Source organism: Bos mutus, chromosome 15 (genome assembly GCF_027580195.1).
Source record: "Bos mutus isolate GX-2022 chromosome 15, NWIPB_WYAK_1.1, whole genome shotgun sequence".
Lineage (NCBI taxonomy): Eukaryota > Metazoa > Chordata > Mammalia > Artiodactyla > Bovidae > Bos > Bos mutus.
In genome coordinates, this window is record NC_091631.1 from 74469384 (window position 1) to 74489272 (window position 19889).

The 19889-nt window shown below is 37.6% G+C and overlaps 1 protein-coding gene across 2 annotated transcripts in view; it reads left to right on the plus strand.

Annotated features, from left to right (window-relative positions):
- The window catches only part of DYNC2H1 (dynein cytoplasmic 2 heavy chain 1), a 395644-nt gene that overhangs the window by 16682 nt on the left and 359073 nt on the right, over positions 1–19889 (plus strand). For both annotated transcript variants that reach the window (XM_070384345.1, XM_005887860.3), the window contains exons 7-16: positions 931–1065; positions 1170–1283; positions 1402–1513; positions 1839–1963; positions 2958–3133; positions 6312–6507; positions 10650–10745; positions 17864–18016; positions 18604–18702; positions 19730–19869. In XM_070384345.1, the coding sequence (XP_070240446.1) occupies positions 931–1065; positions 1170–1283; positions 1402–1513; positions 1839–1963; positions 2958–3133; positions 6312–6507; positions 10650–10745; positions 17864–18016; positions 18604–18702; positions 19730–19869 (1346 nt within the window). The remainder of the gene's footprint in view (positions 1–930; positions 1066–1169; positions 1284–1401; positions 1514–1838; positions 1964–2957; positions 3134–6311; positions 6508–10649; positions 10746–17863; positions 18017–18603; positions 18703–19729; positions 19870–19889) is intronic.

Consider the following 19889-nt stretch of genomic DNA (forward strand, 5'->3'; position numbering starts at 1 on the left):
GTGAAGAGGAACTCAAAAGCCTCTTGATGAAGGTGAAAGTGGAGAGTGAAAAAGTTGGCTTAAAGCTCAACATTCAGAAAACGAAGATCATGGCATCCAGTCCCATCACTTCATGGGAAATAGATGGGGAAACAGTGGAAAACAGTGTCAGACTTTATTTTTCTGGGCTCCAAAATCACTGCAGATGGTGACTGCAGCCATGAAATTAAAAGACTCTTACTCCTTGGAAGGAAAGTTATGACCAGCCTAGATAGCATATTCAAAAGCAGAGACATTACTTTGCCAACAAAGGTTCGTCTAGTCAAGGCTATGGTTTTTCCTGTGGTCATGTATGGATGTGAGAGTTGGACTGTGAAGAAGGCTGAGCGCCGAAGAATTGATGCTTTTGAACTGTGGTGTTGGAGAAGACTCTTGAGAGTCCCTTGGACTGCAAGGAGATCCAACCAGTCCATTGTGAAGGAGATCAGCCCTGGGATTTCTTTGGAAGCAATGATGCTAAAGCTGAAACTCCAGTACTTTGGCCACCTCATGCGAAGAGTTGACTCACTGGAAAAGACTGGTGCTGGGAGGGATTGGGGGCAGGAGGAGAAGGGGACGACAGAGGATGAGATGGCTGGATGGCATCACTGACTCAATGGACGTGAGTCTGAGTGAACTCCGGGAGTTGGTGATGGACAGGGAGGCCTGGCGTGCTGCTATTCATGGGGTCGCAAAGAGTCAGACATGACTGAGTGACTGATCTGATTGAGTATTGATGAATAGTAATTATCAAGTTTATAGTTTCAGTTTTATTTTTGATTTCAAGAAACCGAGGTTAAAAATACTCTTGCCCAATAACTTTAGCTTTTGGATTATTTGTGTAGATTTATTTATTTTTGTGTAGATTTATTGATATGAGTAAATTTATTGTTTTAATATTTTATGTTTTAGGTCTTGGCTGTTAGAACAATTCATGAGAAACTTCTCTATTTTTCACCTGCCAGTGATGAGAAAATCATATGCCTGGCTCGAGTATTTGAACCTTTTTCTGGCTTGAATCCTGTGCAATATAATCCATATACCGAGGTGGAGTATATATATGTTTGTCTGCATAATTTCCTATTTGTGTTGTTCTTTTTAAAGGCAAATTTTGAAAATATTAAAGTCTAACTGTATTGTTATTTTTTTAGCCTTTATGGAAAGCTGCAGTGTCTCAGTATGAAAAAATTATTGCACCTGCAGAACAAAAAATAGCAGGAAAATTGAAAAATTATATTTCAGAAATTCAGGACAGTCCACAACAGGTAAAATATTGAAATATTTAATTTTTAACATTTCTCTTAAACTATTTGAGGAGATATGCACGTTTTTACCTAGTTGATTCATTTGAGATGAACATGTACTTATTTTGTTTTATATTAGCTTCTTCAAGCATTTCTGAAATATAAAGAGTTGGTGAAGCGTCCAACCATAAGCAAAGAATTGATGCTAGAAAGAGAAACTTTACTGGCAAGACTTATGGACTCAGTTAAAGGTAAAAGTTAACAGAGATTATAGTGTTTGCTTGAAAATGATTTTTTTAGATTACTTTTCTTTTGTTGTGTACCATTTTTGATTAAGTATTTTTATGACATCTATATGTTGAAGATTAATTCATTGTTTCTGTAATAGATGACAGGCTTTTAGAATTAGCTGGTTATTTCCTTTTTCTCACTTGATACATGATGAGGTCCCTGAGGATGACTAACTATTACTATTTTTCTATACACAATATTTGACATAGTGTTTGGTACATAGAAGGCATTTTGGAAAACTTTGCTGAATGTATGTAATCATTTATATGATTTGAATGTTTATAGATTTTCGATTAGATTTTGAAAATCGATGCCGTGGGATTCCTGGTGATGCATCCGGACCACTTGCTGGCAAAAACCTTTCTGAAGTTGTCAATAATATAGTTTGGGTTCGCCAGCTGGAACTGAAGGTATTCATTTAAATAAAAGTTGAAGAACACAAATTGTGAAATGTGCTAAATTAATGTAAAGGCAATCTAGAACTGTAATGAAAACATTAAGAAAACATTTCCATCTAATTTCGTGTGATAATTAGAATTCTGAAAAACTGAAAGATACGAAAAATCTATAATTTTCAAAGGATTTTTAAATTATTTGAGGTGTATTTTTGCAGGATCCTGGTAGGTGCAAAGTATATATTTATAAGTATGTTTATATAAATAAATCATCCTAGGTTGAAAGGAAGTTAAAGGAATAGAGAAAGGTAATTATGGTATTGCTTAAGGTAGTAGCAGCAATTTATAGATTTAAAGGACTATTATTTTAATATTATCAAAGTTGATCTAAGAATCTTATATGCTTACTAACTCGTGTGTGGTACAATGTCTTGCATTTGACTCATGTAATAAATATTTGTTGGTTATATGATTAAGAGTGAGCAAATTAGTAGTAGTAGTATTATAAAGGCTAGCATATTTGAGAATTCTACTTATTCAAGTTTATATTTTGATGTTTTTTCTCTAATGCTCTCCTTCATTTTGTCAGTCAGCTTTCCAAAGTGCTGCATTGTTCTTTGTATAGTTGTGGAGGAAAGGCATTCTTTAATTGGCCTCCAAATTGGCCTAATTATTGTTTGAGCTCTTAACCAGAACATGTAATAAAGAGCTTAAATTACTACATAACATATTTAACACTATTGTTGAGTTCTTGGAGTCTCCTTTAAATTTCCTTTATTGTACCCTTCAAATTATGCCTTGTATGTGTTATCGTCTGTGTTTTGCTATTCTGAGGTGGTGTAATTCAGAAGCACAGTAGCAGTTGATATTCTTAAATTCACTGGAAAATCTTCTATTTTACTGTTTATGGGTAAATGGGAAAATAGTTTCTGTATCACAGACCCGCTGATTTTATGCTAATTTTGTTGGAATTTAAATAATAAATATTCTTGTAATTTGGTTTTTTAAGGTGGATGATACTATCAAGATTGCAGAAGCTCTTTTATCTGACTTGTCAGGGTTTCGATCTTTCCATCGAAGTGCTGAAGATCTCTTAGACCAGTTTAAACTATATGAACAAGAACAATTTGATGATTGGTCCAGGGATATTCAGTCTGGTTTGTCTGATTCCAAATCTGGTTTGTGGTAAGTATAAGTATACTACACAGTGAAATCTACATAAGAATCTTTTTTCTTATATTATTAATTCAGTGACAAGATTGTTTTCTGTTTGGTTAGTTTTTGATGATCAACTTTTAAGTCATTGAAGTTGGAAACTTTGACCCCCTTTCCTTTGCTTCTAGTATCTGTTCCCCAGAACAGCAGATTCTTAGTTTGAAATTAGGCTTGCATGCTCCATGGTTTTTTGTTACTGGTACATGAATGTTTTCCTACCTTTTTACATTAATGTTATATATCCCACATACAGACATTGTAAATGAAAATTTAATTTTTTTTAGCTCCTTGAGATGAAGAATGTTTCTTTTTGGTGTCTAATATAGTAAGGGTTTGTAAATATTTATTAAGCTATATTGAATATAATTTAATTGGTTAACCTTATTATTCTAATGGATATCTAAAAAGGATGGCCTGAAAAAACCATTGTTTCTTTGTTCAGGTCAACTTTCCCTAGTGTGTTATTGTCCGTATTTTTAAAAACTTGCTATGTTTTCATTTTTAGAAACTTGGTACTTTTTAAAAGTAACTTTGGCATAATATGAAATTCTGTTTGTTTCGCCTTTATTGCTGCAACAAATAATTAGGCCAAAGTGGTAGCTTCCTAAACTAAATGAATGATTTTTTTTTCTTTTATCTTGCATTTTGGCTTTGGAAGAATTAAAGAACTAAAGGTGCTAAAGCATAAAGATTATAACTTTATGCCATTGACTTCTTCCCCTTTCTACCCTGAACCTAAAAGATGAGAGGTGGTTCTACCTTGCCCCCTTCACCTAAAGTAAAGAGTTCTTTGGTCAGTTGCTTTTGGAGAATTAGCACGTTTATCACTACAGCTCTGGTGGAGATCCACTGTATAAGATAGTGTATCAAAAGGGTTGAGATCTGCAGTAAAAAACCGTGTCTAACTTTGTCCAACCTGTTTCTTTATTTGGTGATGAAACTCCTGACTCTCATTTTGTTTTTTTTTTTGGTAAACCCATCATTGTCACATAGAAATAAGTATATTTTGGAACATATTTCAGTATATACTGGAATGTAGAAACTAACTTTGAATATTAGTTTCAAATAAAGGCAAACAGTGTCACTGTTATAATTTTCTGAGAGGCTCTATATTCTTGTAGGACAGTTTTTGTGTGTGTTTGCTCAGTCACTCAATCATGTCCAACTCTGAGACCCCACAGACTGTAGCCTACCAGGCTCCTCTGTCCATGGAATTTTCCAGGCAAGAATACTGGAGTAGGGTTGCCATTTCCTTCTCCACGGGATCTTCCCAACGCTGGGATTGAACCTGCATCTCTTGTGTCTCCTGCGTTGGCAGGTGGATTCTTTACAACTGCACCACCTGGGAAGTTTGGACAGTTTGGGCTAAATTATTATTTTAAGCCGTTTTAAAATATCTGCTTTTTATTATGCTTCGTTTTATGTTTTATTAAGTAGACTGAATAGATTAGTTCTTTGCTTTTCAGTAGCTTACTTTCTAAGACCTGCAAGTTCTCCTAATTGTGAAAGTGACTTGAAAGAATATTATATAAATCTGATTCTGAAAGAAGGATCATAAAAAGGTAGTACTTTAAATTTAATTTATCTCAGTGTTTTCACAATCCAGAAAGACTTGAGGGTCCCAATGTAAATTTTGCTATTGTGGCTTTAGAAGAATCAGAAAGAAAAGTCTTTACATAGTGAAACAAAGAGTAGAGGAATCAAGTATTTGAATATCTCTATGTTCATTGGAAGGACTGAGGTTGAAGCTGAAACTCCAGTACTTTGGCCACCTGATGTGAAGAGCTGACTCTTTTGAGAAGACCCTGATGCTGGGAAAGATTGAGGGCAGGTGGAGAAGGGGACGACAGAGAATGAGATGGTTGGATGGCATCACTGACTCAATGGACATGGGTTTGGGAGGACTTTGGGAGTTGGTGATGGACAGGGTGGCCTGGCGTGCTTCGGTTCATGGGGTTGCAAAGAGTCGGACATGACTGAGTGACTGAACTGAACGGAACTCCTAATATTGCTGGGATTCTCCAGACAAGAACACTGGAGTGGGTTGCCATTTCCTTCTCCAATGCATGAAAGTAAGAAGTGAAAGGGAAGTCGCTCAGTCGTGTCCGACTCTTCGCGACTCCATGGACTGCAGCCTACCAGGCTCCTCCGTCCATGGGATTTTCCAGGCAAGAGTAATGGAGTGGGTTGCCATTGCCTTCTCCAGAATATTCTTTATTATTGATCCCTTAATAAAAGTATTAAAGAATCAGATTGACTAAAAATCTAAAATGTATTTTAGAAAATGAATCAAATTATGATGGATTTGATGTCTATTTTGAGTTTTAGCTGAATTTTAAGAGATTGATTTTTCTGAGTTCAAAGACTGCTTGGTTGAAATATTAATATGATGATATATTTTGGGTATTACAGTTTGTTATCAAGATCTGAATTGTGAGATGTTACGTGAAATAAATATAATTTGAAAAATATAATTAAAAACTTTTTTACTTAAGTTAATTTTGTTTGTTAGGCTTCCCTGGTGGCTCAGTGGTAAAGAACCCACCTGCCAATGCAGGACATGTAGGTTCAATCCCTGGGTGGGGAAGATCCCCTGAAGAAGGAAATGGCAACCTCCTTCAGTAATTTTGCCTGGAAAATCTCATGGACAGTGGAGCCTCATGGGCTATAGATAGTCTACATATAGTCTATGCAACCCCCTGTAGTCTGTGGGGCTGCAAAAGAGTCGGACATGACTTAGTTACCACTGCTACTGCTAAGTCACTTCAGTCGTGTCCGACTCTGTGTGACCCCATAGACAGCAGCCCACCAGGCTCCCCCGTCCCTGGGATTCTCCAGGCAGGAACACTGGAGTGGGTTGCCATTTCCTTCTCCAATGCATGAAAGTGAAAAGTGAAAGTGAAGTCACTCAGTCATGTCTGACTCTTAGCAACCCAATGGACTGCAGCCCACCAGGTTCCTCTGTCCATGGGATTTTCCAGGCAAGAGTACTGGAGTGGGGTGCCAGTGCCTTCTCCGGACTTAGTGACTAAAGAGCAACAATTTTATGTTTATAGCAAAGTTGTAAAAACTGTTATGTTTTTAATCAGTCAAAAGGGTGAGAACATGAAATTTTGAAATTCAAAAAGTTATTTATTTTGTTTTGTAGTATTGAGGCTAATAGCCGAATTATGGAGTTGGATCCTAATGATGGATCATTAAAAGTGCATTATTCAGATCGGTTGGTGGTTCTTCTGAGAGAAGTTCGTCAGCTTTCTGCACTTGGTTTTGTCATTCCTGCCAAAATACAGCAAGTTGCAAACATTGCACAGAAATTCTGCAAGCAAGCAATTATTTTGAAACAAGTATGAAATGATATTTTTGCAAACATGGCTATTCTGAGTTTATTACATTAGAATATTTTAAGGGCTTTGTTTTCTGCTTTTGATTTTATTAGAATAGCTAATAGAATAGCACCATTAAGTCTTATGAAGTTATAGTTTGTAAATGACTGCATTACAAACTGCTTTGTAATCCTCTATGTGGGAATTTTATTAGCTTGAGGTATTACTGTTACTGCTTTTCATTCTCAAAGCATTTGGAAAAATAGAATATTATTCTTTGTCTTTTTTTTCTTTTTTCTTTCATGCTACTATCATGGACCCTAAAGGGCTTTCTAATTAAGAGCCGTGTGTCTGCCTGCTAGGGGCCGATTCTTAGAAAAGTATCCAGCTGATGGACAGGTTTCTGTTTTTGTTCATTTCCTTGGTCTTCTTGAAGCACATTTGTCATCAAATCATTTGCCTGTTTAAAACCAGCTATTATTACCTCATTGTCTGTCTCCTTAGCATAGTATCCAAGGGCTCTCTTAATCATGCCCTAGCTGACGTTACTGAACGTGGCTGGTACTCACCCCCTCATGTTGCACGCTTGCTTCAGTAATATGAACCTTGGCTCTCCTCTGAACCTGTCTCTCTGCACTGATTCCTGTTCCCTCTGGTTGAAGAATTCAAAGTAATCCTTTAACTCGCAGCTCAACATTTTATTTGTTGTGTCTTCTTTTAATTGATGGTTCTTTATTTTGTATGCAGTGTGTAAGTGACTCTTAGAACAGTTTTATGTAGTTTTGGAGTTTTACGTTTTTTCTCTCACTTGATTAATAGAGGACAGGAACAGTATCTTTTGTGTATTTCGTTTCTCGTTTATTGTTTCATCCAACAAAGGTCCATTGGGCACTTGTACTGCCAGGTGCAGTGTAGTGAGATATAAAAATGAATGTATTACTATTGTACTCAGGTGCAGGGCTTCTCAACTTTGACACTTTTGACATTTTGGACTATTTTTTTTTTTTTGTGAGGGATGACCTGTGCATTGTAGGATGTTTAGCAGCATCTCTGGTCAGTAGCACCTACTTAGTCCTTACAATTGAAAATATCTCCAGACATTGCCAAATGTCCTCTTAGGTGCAGATCATCCAAAATTGAGAACCACTGGTCTAGTGGGAGAAAGCAAACTGAACATTGAGTTCTCATTAAATATCAGGCCTTCTGGTAAATACTGTATTTATGTTATTTCAATTTACTCCCACTCCCAGTTTTACTGATCTAATTGGGGATCAGATTTGTAAGATAGGTTTTCTAGTGCTACACTGCTAGTGAGTTACGAAGCCAGAATCTGAAATCAAGTCTCCCTGACTACAAAGCCCATATCTATTCCATTAAAATTCATGTAGTGATGACATGTGCACAAGTAGATTGAGTGCTGTATTTTAGATGGGCTCCTCTGGTGGCTCAGCAGTAAAGGATCTGTCTGCCAGTACAGGAGACATGAGTTTGATTCCTGGGTGGGAAAGATCCCCTGGAGAAGCACATGGCAACCCACTCCAGTATTCTCGCCTGGAGAATCCCATGGACAGAGGATCCTGCTGAGCTGCAGTCCATGGGGTTGCAAAAACCTGGACTCGACTAGTGACTAAAAAACAGCAACAGTATTACAGATAGATTTCAGAAAGTCCTGTGAAAGAATAGAGGTGGGAATTTTTATTTATTTTCCTGGGTAAGGTAGAGATGTGCTGCTGGGCTTAGTCGCTCCGTCACGTCCAACTCTTTGTGACCCGATGGACTGTATCCTTCCAGGCTCCTCTGTCCATGGGGATTCTCCAGGCAAGAATCCTGGAGTGGGTTGCGATGCCCTCCTCCAGGGTATCTTCTCAACCCAGGAATCAAACCGGGGTCTCTTGCATTGCAGGGAGATTCTTTACCAGCTGAGCTACCAGGGAAGCCCAGGGTAGGGATAGTATCAGATAAATCTTTACAGAGGGATGATGTTTGATGTGGGTTTGAAGGAGTATACATATGTTTTCTCAGGAGCACAAGGTGGAGTGAGTGAGCATTTCAGAGAGAGGGACTCTATATTCTAAAAGCTGAGAAGCTTGCTGACTTCTCTATCTTAAATATTTAGTGTAATAAAATAAAATCTCAGAGGAAGAGTGAATGGTCATATGGTATGTGTGTTTACTCCTAGAACAACTGCAGGAATCTGTTGTGTTTATCTTTACTCACTTGTTTATTTTTGGCTGTGCTGGGTCTTTGTTGCTGCCTGTGGCTTTTCTCCAGTTGCCGGCAAGCTGGGGCCGCTCTTGTTGTGGAGCAGGGCTCTGGAGCTTATGGGCTCGGTAGTTGTGGTGCTCGAGCTTAGTCCTCTGTGGAATGTGGGACGTTTCCAGACCCGGGATCGAACTCGTGTCCCCTGCATTGGCAGGTGGATTGTTAACCACGGGGCCACCAGGAAAGTCCCCTGTAGATATACCTTTACTCGTGAGCACACATTTAGCTAGAGTGTGGAGTATGCAGTAGGATGTTTGACAGGTAATAGTCTGGCCAGATTGCTGTAATTTTATGTATTATTTTGCTTCTGTTTTTTCTGACTGGGCTTTTTCTGGAACTACTACTATGATACAGAATAAGTAGAGTGAGTATTCCCCAAGTACATTTTTATGCATGTAAGAAGAAAGAAGTGACTTGCTATAAAATTAGTTAAATATTTTTTAAGCACCTGCTCTGTGCCAAGAATTTTGTGACATGCTGGGAATACAAAAATTAAGACCGTGTCTTTAAAGTCCTTAATTAAATTCGCTCCACAGTGTCCCCTCGATCTTCTTCCTGAACCTGTGCTTTGCCCCTGACAGAGTTAGCAGTGTCCTCTTTTGTCCGCCACTGTTCCTTGTAGGCATCTCTATTTTTTTTTTGATTCATTGATTAATTCAACAAACGTGACAAACGTGTGACACTATTACCTGTGACACCATTATGGGAAATAGCAAATGCTTGAGTAATACAGTATAAGGTAGTAATGAGCACATATTTGAAGAAAAAGAAAACATTGTAAGAGGACTGTGACAGATCCTGCCCTTTTATCCAGAATGGTCAGGGGAGACCTTAATGAAAAGGTAATAAGACATGACAAATCGAGTGACAGAACCATGCAGATATCTGGAGGAAGACTATTGCAGGCAGGGGGAATGAATGACGTGGGGAGTTTCTTAGGAAGAAGACTCACTAGAGTTAGAGAAACAACACGCAGGCCCGGTTGGCAACAGTGCAGTTCAGGAGGGGATTGTGCAGGACTAACGGCCAGTGTGTGTATCATGTACCAGGGTATGATTTTAGATTTAGGTTTCATTCTTAAATGTGTTGACAAACCATTGCAGGTTTTAAGGTAAGAATTTTAGGATTTTGCATTTTATTCTCAAATGTATTGGGGATTCATTTGAAGATTTTGAGTAGGTAAAAGATACGATTTATGTTTTAAAAAAGGACTGTTCTGGCTACTTTGAATACTTTGACTAGACCATTGGGCCACAGTTGGAAAGAATGACCAGTTAGGAAACTGTTGTACTGGTCTTGCCAGGAGATGAGGGTGCTTGAAATGGGGTGATACTGATGGAGGTGGGGAAGGGGTTCAATTCAATATATGTTCAAAACGTATATTCAAAACATATATTTTGAAGGTATAGTCTTCTACTCATAGTGGAAGCATAGACTTCTACTCATATGGGATGTGAGAGAAGAATTAAGGACAACTCAAAGATTTTTTTTGGTGTGAGAAATGGATAAGTCATTGTGTTATATACTGACAAAGGAATTGGTTTCAAGAATTGCAGGAAGAGTTCATTTTTTTTAGCACTTTAGCATGCTTTATGGTTTCCTCTGATTCCCTATGAGACTGTGAAATTCTTGATTTCAGGGACTAGGTTTTATAGTCTTTGTTTAATCAGCCCCTAGAACATGACTTGGCAAATTAGAGGAACTCAGCACGTACTTACACTTGTTGCTTTTGTACATTAGTACATGCATAAATGCTCTATTGGAGATGATAAACTAATTTTTTGTTAAATTTTATAATTGAGAAGGGTTAATATTTCCTTTCAAATAATTAAAAATGAAGAATTGAATATTAAGTGTGCTATTTATTATTAATTATTGCTAATTGGAATTTTCCTTTGTAGGTGGCACATTTTTACAATTCTATTGATCAACAGATGATTCAAAGTCAGAGACCAATGATGTTACAATCTGCCTTAGCGTTTGAACAGATAATTAAGGTAAATGGACTTTTTATATTATTATAATTAGATTTTACATGCAAAGTGTTTCTTATTTGTTGGTTTTTATTATACTCCTGAGCTTACCATAGCCATTGATCTAAGGCTATATGTTTTAAATCCAAGTGTTTAGAACTCTTTCTTCTATAATAAATATATTCAAAATTATATCTGTTGATATTTCTAAAGACAAAGCTTATTTTGAGGATTTGAGTCATGAGGAGTAAACAATTAGTTGTGTCTGACTCTTTGTGACTCCTTGGACTGAAGCATGACAAGAACTCTTTTTTTCCCCCAGAGCTTGCTCACAGTCATGTCCGTTGAGTTGGTGATGCGGTCTGTAGCATATGTCTCATCCTTTGCCACCCGCTTCTCCTTTTGCCTTCAATCTTTCTCAACATTAGGATCTTGAAAATGAGTTGGCTTTTTGCGTTAAGTAGCCAATGGCAACCCTCTCCAGTACTCTTGCCTGGAAAATCCCATGGATGGAGGAGCCTGGTAGGCTGCAGTCCATGGGGTTGCTAAGAGTCAGACACGACTGAGCAACTTCACTTTCACTTTTCACTTTCATGCATTGGAGGAGGAAATGGCAACCCACTCCAGTGTTCTTGCCTGGAGAATCCCAGGGATGGCAGGGCCTGGTGGGCTGCTGTCTATGGGGTCGCACAGAGTTGGACACGACTGAAGCGACTTAGCAGCAGCAGCCAAAGTATTGAAGCTTCAGCTTCGGCATCAGTCCTTCCAATGAATGTTCATGGTTGATTTCCTTTAGAATTGACTGGTTTGATCTCTGTGCTGTCCAGGGGCTCTAGTCTTCTTCAGCACCATAATTCAAAGGCATCGTTTCTTTGGCAGTCAGCTTTTTTTATGGTCCAACTCTCACATTCATGCATGACTATTGGAAAAACCATAGCTTTGGTTAGATGGACCTTTGTTGGCAAAGTGATGTTTCTGCTTTTTAATACACTGTCTAGGTTGGTCATAGCTTTTCTTCCAAGGAGTGTCTTTTTGTTTTTTAATTTATTTTTTTATTGAAGGGTAATTGCTTTACAGAATTTTTTTGTTTTCGTGTGTTTGTTAGTCATCTGTATGTCTTCTTTGGAGAAATGTCTGTTTAGGTCTTTTTCCCACTTTTTGATTGGGTTGTTTGTTTTTCTGGTATTGAGTTGTATAATCTGCTTGTATATTTTGGAAATTAATCCTTTATCAGTTGTTTCATTTGTTATTATTTTCTCCCATTCTGAGGGTTATCTTTTCACCTTGCTTATAGTTTCCTTTGCTGTGCAAAAGCTTTTACATTTAATCAGGTCCCACTTGTTTACTTTTGTTTTTATTTCCATTACTCTGGGAGGTGGGTCATAGAGGATCTTGCTTTGATTTATGTCGAGTGTTCTGCCTGTGTTTTCCTCTAAGAGTTTTATAGTTTCTGGTCTTACATTTAGGTCTTTAATCCATTTTGAGTTTATCTTTTTGTATGGTGGTAGGAAGTGTTCTAATTTCATTCTTTTACAAGTAGCTGTCCAGTTTTCCAAGGAGGGTCTTTTAATTTCATGGCTACAGTCACTGTTCACAGTGATTTTGGAGCTCAACAAAATCTGTCACTGCTTTCACTTTTTTCCCTTCTATTTGCCATGAAGTGATGAGACTGGATGCCATGATCTTAGTTTTTTGAATGCTGAGTTTCAAGTCAGTTTTTTCACTCATTCACCCTCATCTAGAGGCTGTTTAGTTCCTCTTCATTTTCTGGTAGACTGGTATCATCTGCTTATCTAAGGCTGATGATATTTCTCCCTGAAATCTTGACTTGAGCTTATGATTCCTCTAGCCTGGCATTTCACATGATATAGTAAGTATGTGAATTAAATAAGCAGGATGACCATATATAGCCTTGTCATACTCCTTTCTGAATTTTGAACCGGTTCCATGTTCAGTTTTAATTGTTGCTTCTTGACTCACATACAGGTTTCTTAGGAGATGGGTAGGGTGGTCTGGTACTCACATCTTTTTAAGAATTTTCCACTATTTGTTGTGATCCACACAATCAAAGGCTTTAGCGTAGTCAAAGAGGCAGAAGTAGATTTTTTTTTTGGAATTCCCTTGCTTTTTCTATGGTCCAGTGGATGTTGGCAATTTGATCTCCAGTTCTTCTGCCTCTTTGAAACCCAGCTTCTACATCTGGAATTTTTTGGTTCGTGTACTGATGAAGCCTAGCTTGAAGGATTTTGAGTATAATCTTGTTAGCATGTCAAATGAACTCAGTTGTACAGTAGTTTGAATGTTCTTTGACTTTGCTCTTCTTTGGGATTGGAATGAAAAGTAACCTTTTCCAGTCCTATGGCCACTGCTGATTTTTCCAAATTTGCTGGCATATTGAGTGCAGCACTTTCACAGCATCATCATTTAGAACTTGAAATAGCTCAGCTGGAATTTCATCACCTCCACTAGCTTTGTTCATAGTGATGCTTCCTAAGGCCCACTTGACTTTGCAGTCTGGGATGTCTGGCTCTAGGTGAGTGACCACACCATCGTGGTTACTGGGTCATTTAAAATGTTTTGTATAGTTTATGTATTCTTGCCACCTCTTCTTAATCTCTACTGCTTCTTTTAAGTCCTTAACCATTTCTGTCTTTTATCATACCATTCTCGCATGAAATGTTCCTTTGACACCTCCAGTTTTCTTGAAGAGATCTCTAGTCTTTCCCATTCTATTGTTTTCCTCTGTTTCTTTGCACTGTTCACTGAGGAAGGCTTTCTTACCTCTCTTTGTTATTCTCTGTAACCCTGCATTCATATGGGTATGTCTTTCCCTTTCTCCCTTGCTTTCCACTTCTTTTTTTTCCACGGCTATTTGTAAACCTCTTAAGACAACCACTTTGCCTTCTTGCATTTTTTTTTCCTTTGGGATGGTTTTGGTCACTGGCTCCTATACAGTGTTACAAACCTTCGTCCATAGTTCTTCAGGCACTCTGTCTACCAGATCTGGTCCCTTGAATCTGTTTGTCACCTCCACTGTATAATCAAAAGGGATTTGATTGATGCTTTTGAACTGAGGTGTTGGAGAAGACTCTTGAGAGTCCCTTGGACTGCAAGGAGATCCAACCAGTCCATCCTAAAGGAAATCAGTCCTGGGTGTTCATTGGAGGGAATGATGCTGAAGCTGAAACTGTAATACTTTGGCCACCTGATGTGAAGAGCCGACTCATTTGAAAAGACCCTGATGTTGGGAAAGATTGAAGGCAGGAGGAGAAGGGGATGACAGAGGATGAGATGGCTAGATGGCATCACCACTTGGACATGAGTTTGGGTAAACTGCAGGAGTTGGTGATGGACAGAGAGGCCTGGCATGCTGCAATTCATGGGGTCTCAAAGAGTTGGACACGACTGGGTGACTGAACTGAACTGAACTGATACCTGAATGGCCTAGTGGTTTCCCCTACTTTTGTCAATTTAAGCCTGAATTTGGCAATAAGGAATTCATGGTCTGAGCCACAGTCAGCTCCAGGTCTTGTTTTTGCAGACTGTATAGAGCTTCTCCATCTTTGACTGTAAAGAACATAATCAGTCTGGTTTCGTTATTTACCATCTGATGATGTCCATGTGTAGAATCGTCTCTTGGGTTGTTGGCAAAGAGTGTTTGCTGTGACCATCATATTCTCTTGACATAACTCTGTTAGCCTTTGCTTCATTTTGTATTTCAAGGCCAAATTTGCCTGTTGTTCCAGTTATCTCTTGACTTCCTACTTTTGCATTCCAATCCCTTGTGATGAAAAGGACATCTTTTTTTGTTGTTGTCGTTAGTTCTACAAGGTGTTGTTCTTCATAGAACTGGTCAACTTGAGCTTCTTTGGCATCAGTGGTTGGGAGATAGATTTGGATTACTGTGATGTTGAATAGCTTGCCTTGGAAATGAACTGAGATCATTCTTTTCTTCTTGAGGTTGCACCCAAATAATGCATCAGACTTTCTTGTTAACTATTGAGGGCTACTTCATTTCTTCTAAGGCATTCTTACCCGCAGCATTAGGTATAATGTTCATCTGAATTAAATTTGCCTGTTCCTGTCCATTTTACTTCACTGATTCCTAAGATGTCAATGTTCAGTCTTGCCATCTCCCATTTGACCACGTCTAATTTACCTTGACTTGTGGGCCCAACATTCCGGGTTCCTATTCAATATTATTCTTTATAACATTGGACTTTACTTTCACCACCAGACATCCTCAACTAAGCGTATTTCTGCATTGGCCCAGCCTCTTCATTCTTTCTGGAGCTATTAGTAATTGTCCTCCACGCTTCCCCAGTAGCAGTGTGGACACCTTCCAACTTGGGGGTTCTCATCTTCTGGTGTCCTATCTTTTTGCCTTTTCATACTATTCATGGGCTTCTCCTGGCAAGAATACTGGAGTGGTTTGCCATTTCTTCCTCAGGTGGACCACATTTTGTCAGAACTCTTCAGTATGATACATCCATCTTGAGTGGCCATGCATAGCATGGCTTATAACTTCATTGAGTTATGCAAGCCAGTACGAGGCTGTTTTCCATGAGGGCGAAATAATTATAATTAGCATATGTTAAATGAGACACAGTAGGGGACAAAAACTGAGATGGGAGGAAAAGGAACGCTAAAGTTCCTTGTACTCCCCTTGCCACTCACTCTAGGGATTCTAATTTATTTACTTTTATACTCTGTCAGTACAACACCAAGTAGTGTATGTAATTGCTCAGTAAATCTTTGAATGGATTCACTGCATATTCTGTTGACTATTATAGTTGTTTAGTGTCACCATTCATCAGCTATTTATTGAAGGTTACTGTGTGGCAGAGACTTTCTTGGTCTTACCATTTGTCAGTTCAAGTGAAGTGTAGAAACTTTGCTTGTAGTTAGGTCTCTTTACTCCATTCACTTATTTCATCTTAATTATTTAGTATCCTCTATATACAAAGAACACTGTATCAGATGGAGTTTGCTTCAGTCATCAAATATCAATAAGAAATTTATGAGAAGAAGGATAGTTTATTTTTTTATTTGCATTTTCTGCATCCTAACATTCTCTTTTCCTTTCTGAAGTTCTATGCTTTTAAAAAAAATCATTTTCTTCTTATTGAGAAAACTTTCTTTAGCTATACCTTGAGTAGGTTTGCTGGTGACAAATTATCTTAGTTTTCCTTTGAGAATGTTTTTATTTTCCCTCATTTTTGAAGGATGTTTTCAGCAAGTGTAAAATTCACAACTGACAGTTGTTTTCTTTTAGCACTATTTTTTGAGTGTTTTTTTTTTAATTTAAATACTAAGAAGTAGTTAACATATTAAAATAAATCAGAATCAAATACACATGAGTAACAATGGCAAACATTTATGGAGTACATACTATGCTAAATGATTTGTATAAAATAACTCAATTATTAGATAGTCCTTTATTTGTATGAATATACATGCATACACAGATATGGATACACATACATTTATAGATTTTTTTGGTCTATGTTATAATTTCATCATATCCTCATCATTTCTGTTTCATACATGAAACCCATGCCTTTAAGAGGTTCGATTACAAGCTCACTCATGCAGCTAGCAAGCAGAGTGCGTAGGACTTGAACTCAGAACACAAATGTTCAAACACTACCCCCAACTGACTATTCAGATGCTACATTTAAAAAAAAACCTTTCCAGAATTGCTGTTCTAATCTATTCATATATCCTTATAGTATAAGCAGCAATTAGTACATTACAGTATGTTTTTCATAATTAAACTTTTGGTCATTTGTAATGAGGCCATGGACCTACAATCCTAAGGCATTTCCTGTTTTCTGGAGGCAGGATTTTCTTAGCACTTGTCTTTCCACATTCTATCATTTATTATTTTTTAATTAATTAATTTTAATTGGAGGATAATTACTTTACAATATTGTGATTTTTGCCCTACATCGACATGACTCAGCCACGGGTGCACGTTTCCCCATCCTGACCCACAGTCCACGTCCTCCCTTCTCCACCGCTCAGGGTTTTCCCAGAGCGCGGCTTTGAGTGTCCTGCTTCATGCATCGAACTTGAAAGTGTCGTTCCACTTCCTCTTGTCCCTCAGGGTTTCAGCTAAGAAATCTGCTGCTATTTTCATTCCTTTCTAAGTGACTCTTTCTCTCTGACACAGTGAGGTATAGCTGGAGGACAGGGTGAGTGTATATATTAAATTTCTGCTTGTGTCTGCAGATGCCATCCTGACAGAAGTGGAGCACTGCCTCACACTGCTTCCTTTTTAGCTGGGCGCAGTGGAAGTCTAGTGTCCCCTTTTGCCCCACTGACGACTTCCCACCAAAGCAGGATGCCAGTTGGCGGTGTCTTATTGCCTCCATGAAGAGGATCCACCCTGCTCCCCCCTGAGCTCTGGGACCTGGTGGGAGGATGCGGAGGGCTGGTGCACACGCTCTGTTGCAGGCTGGTGAAGGTGGCTGCCCCGCCTCTGTCAGGCGCCACTGACCTAGCAGGGGATGGAGGAGAAGCGCCTCTTCTGGTCCCCTGAAACTGCAGAAGTGGCTGGGTTTCTACTCTGTTGGGTTGGAGTAGGGGGTGTGTGTGTGTGCTTAGTCACTCAGTTGTGTCTGACTCTTTGTGACCCCATGGATTGTAGCCCACCAGGAGTAGGGTGTATATCATAAAAAGGTTTTTTTTTTCATTCAGCCACTGTTTTCCTGGTCCTGTGGCTAGAGGGAACAGGCTTCTTCTGGAGCCTTTTTCTGTCTGCCTCTGGGGGTGGTTCCAGGTTGTAGACTTCTCCAGCATCCTGTCCGGGATATATGGGACACACTAAGGAAATCCTGGTGTGTTGTCCTTAATTCCCGATGTTTCTAGGCTGTCCACCTCCTTATTTCTATCTTTTAGTCTTCCTGTGCTTGTTTGGTGTGTTATGTCTGGGTTTTTTAGCTGTAAGAGGGACAACTTGGAAGGAACGGAGCTGCTCAATCCTGCCCAGAATGCCTTATCGTTTATAAAATGGAAAAACTACTGTGTGCTCTTTTATTGCAGGTTAGTGTTAAGGACAGTTGTACTAATGACGTAGAATATTGAATCTTTTCAAAAAAAAGAACTATATTTGAACACTGTCATTTGTTGTACCTTAGAATTCAAAAGCAGGAAGTGGGGGAAAGTCACACATTACTTGGGATAATCCTAAAGAATTAGAAGGCTACATCCAAAAACTCCAAAATGCTGCTGAACGACTTGCCACTGAAAATAGGAAACTGAGAAAATGGCACACTACATTTTGTGAAAAGGTATATTTTATTTATAAAATTTAATAAGCTATGAATAGTATTATTTAAAAAGTAATTTGGATATACTTTTAAATAACTTCTTATTTGGGAATAAGTTGAGACTTAAAGTTGCAAATAAAGAGTTCACAGTTGTCCTTCACCCAACTTCCCCTATTGTCAACAACTTATGTAACCATAGTATGTTTATCAAAACTAGGAAATAAACTGTTTCGAATTTTAAAACTTTTTCATTGAAGTCCTTTTTCTTTTCAAGGGTCCAATCCCAGATCCCACCTTGTATTTACATTTTAAGGTTCCATAGTTTCTTCTCCCTGAGTCTTATCTTGTGTTTCATGACCTTGATACTTTTGATGAGTACTGATCAATTATTTTGTCTGTTGACTTGATTCTATATGATGCCTTCTCATTTTTAGATTGAGATTATATGGTTTTAATAGGAATACCACAAAAGTGATATTTTGCCTTTCTCAGTACATTGATCAGATATTGATATGTGTTATTATAGGTTGAGTTAATTTTGATCACTTGGGTAAGGTGGTGCCTGTCAAGTTTTTCTATTGAAATTTTTGTGTTCTAATTTTTTACAGGTGGTAGTTCTTATGAACATTGATTTGCTTCGGCAGCAACAGCGGTGGAAAGATGGATTACAAGAATTGAGAACTGGCTTAGCAAGTGTAGAGGCTCAGGTAAAGTGTGTTTTACTTTATGTCTACACTCTGAAATATGAAATTTTCAGAATTTGAATATATGAATTGATGAAAAGTTCATAAAGGTTATCTGTAAATCTTTGCTAATGAATTGCTCATAAATTTAGAATTTAACTGAATTATGTATAAAGACCATAAATTAGCAGCACATTTACAAGTAAAAGTACAAGTTTTGTTTGTCTTATGGAATGCCAAATCCCTCAATTTAGACTCTGTAAACAGTTTTTCTGACTTCGTGCTTAAATATCTATCATTCATTAGTTTTCTTTTAAAAGGTGATGTCTGTTGTGACAAAGTTAAGTGTAGGCAGAAATCAAATTACTGAAATAACTCTGTTTCAGAATTGTTTTTTGTTATATTTCAGTAAAATGTCATTTCCATATATATTTTGATATTAGATGATCTGTGTAAAAGTAGTTAACACAGAATCTACCTTGAGATGTTAGTGGTATATGAGGTAGGTGTTTTAAACATTTACATGTATTTTTCGGTTCAAACTTTAAAAAATAAATAAAATTTAAGTATTAGAATTTATATGTTTATGGTTATATGGAAGCAGAAAAAGTATGTAAAGTATTCTGAGCATTCTCATATTTTAAAGTTACCATGTTTTTAATGTGCAATGGATTATTTAGGGAGTGGGAAGGGAATAGAAGAGTTATATTTGATGGGAATTTTGAAAAAGGGCTAAGAAATTTTAAGATATGGTTTCTGTTATTACTGTTGTTTTTATAGGATCATAAAATAAAGTCCACACATAAAATTCATTTACTAGTAACTTGATTTTTAAAATTTTGCTGGTCTTTTGTATATTATTTATGAGCACAAAGATTAGAGATTTTCATATTTGACTTTAGATATACAAGTAGCAATTAATATATGTTTAAGATATTTAAGATGAGGGATTTTTTGCTTATAATTTTACCAAATGTTATATAAAAGCATTAAATGAAAACCCATTCTACCACCTAATTATTAAATAAAAAATGTGACTATAATTTACTAGGGGTTTCAAGCAAGTGACATGCATGCGTGGAAACAGCACTGGAATCATCAAGTGTACAAAGCTCTGGAGCATCAGTATCAGATGGGCTTAGAAGCACTTAATGAGAATCTGCCAGAAATAAATATAGATTTAATATACAAGTAAGGTTTTTAAAACCCAA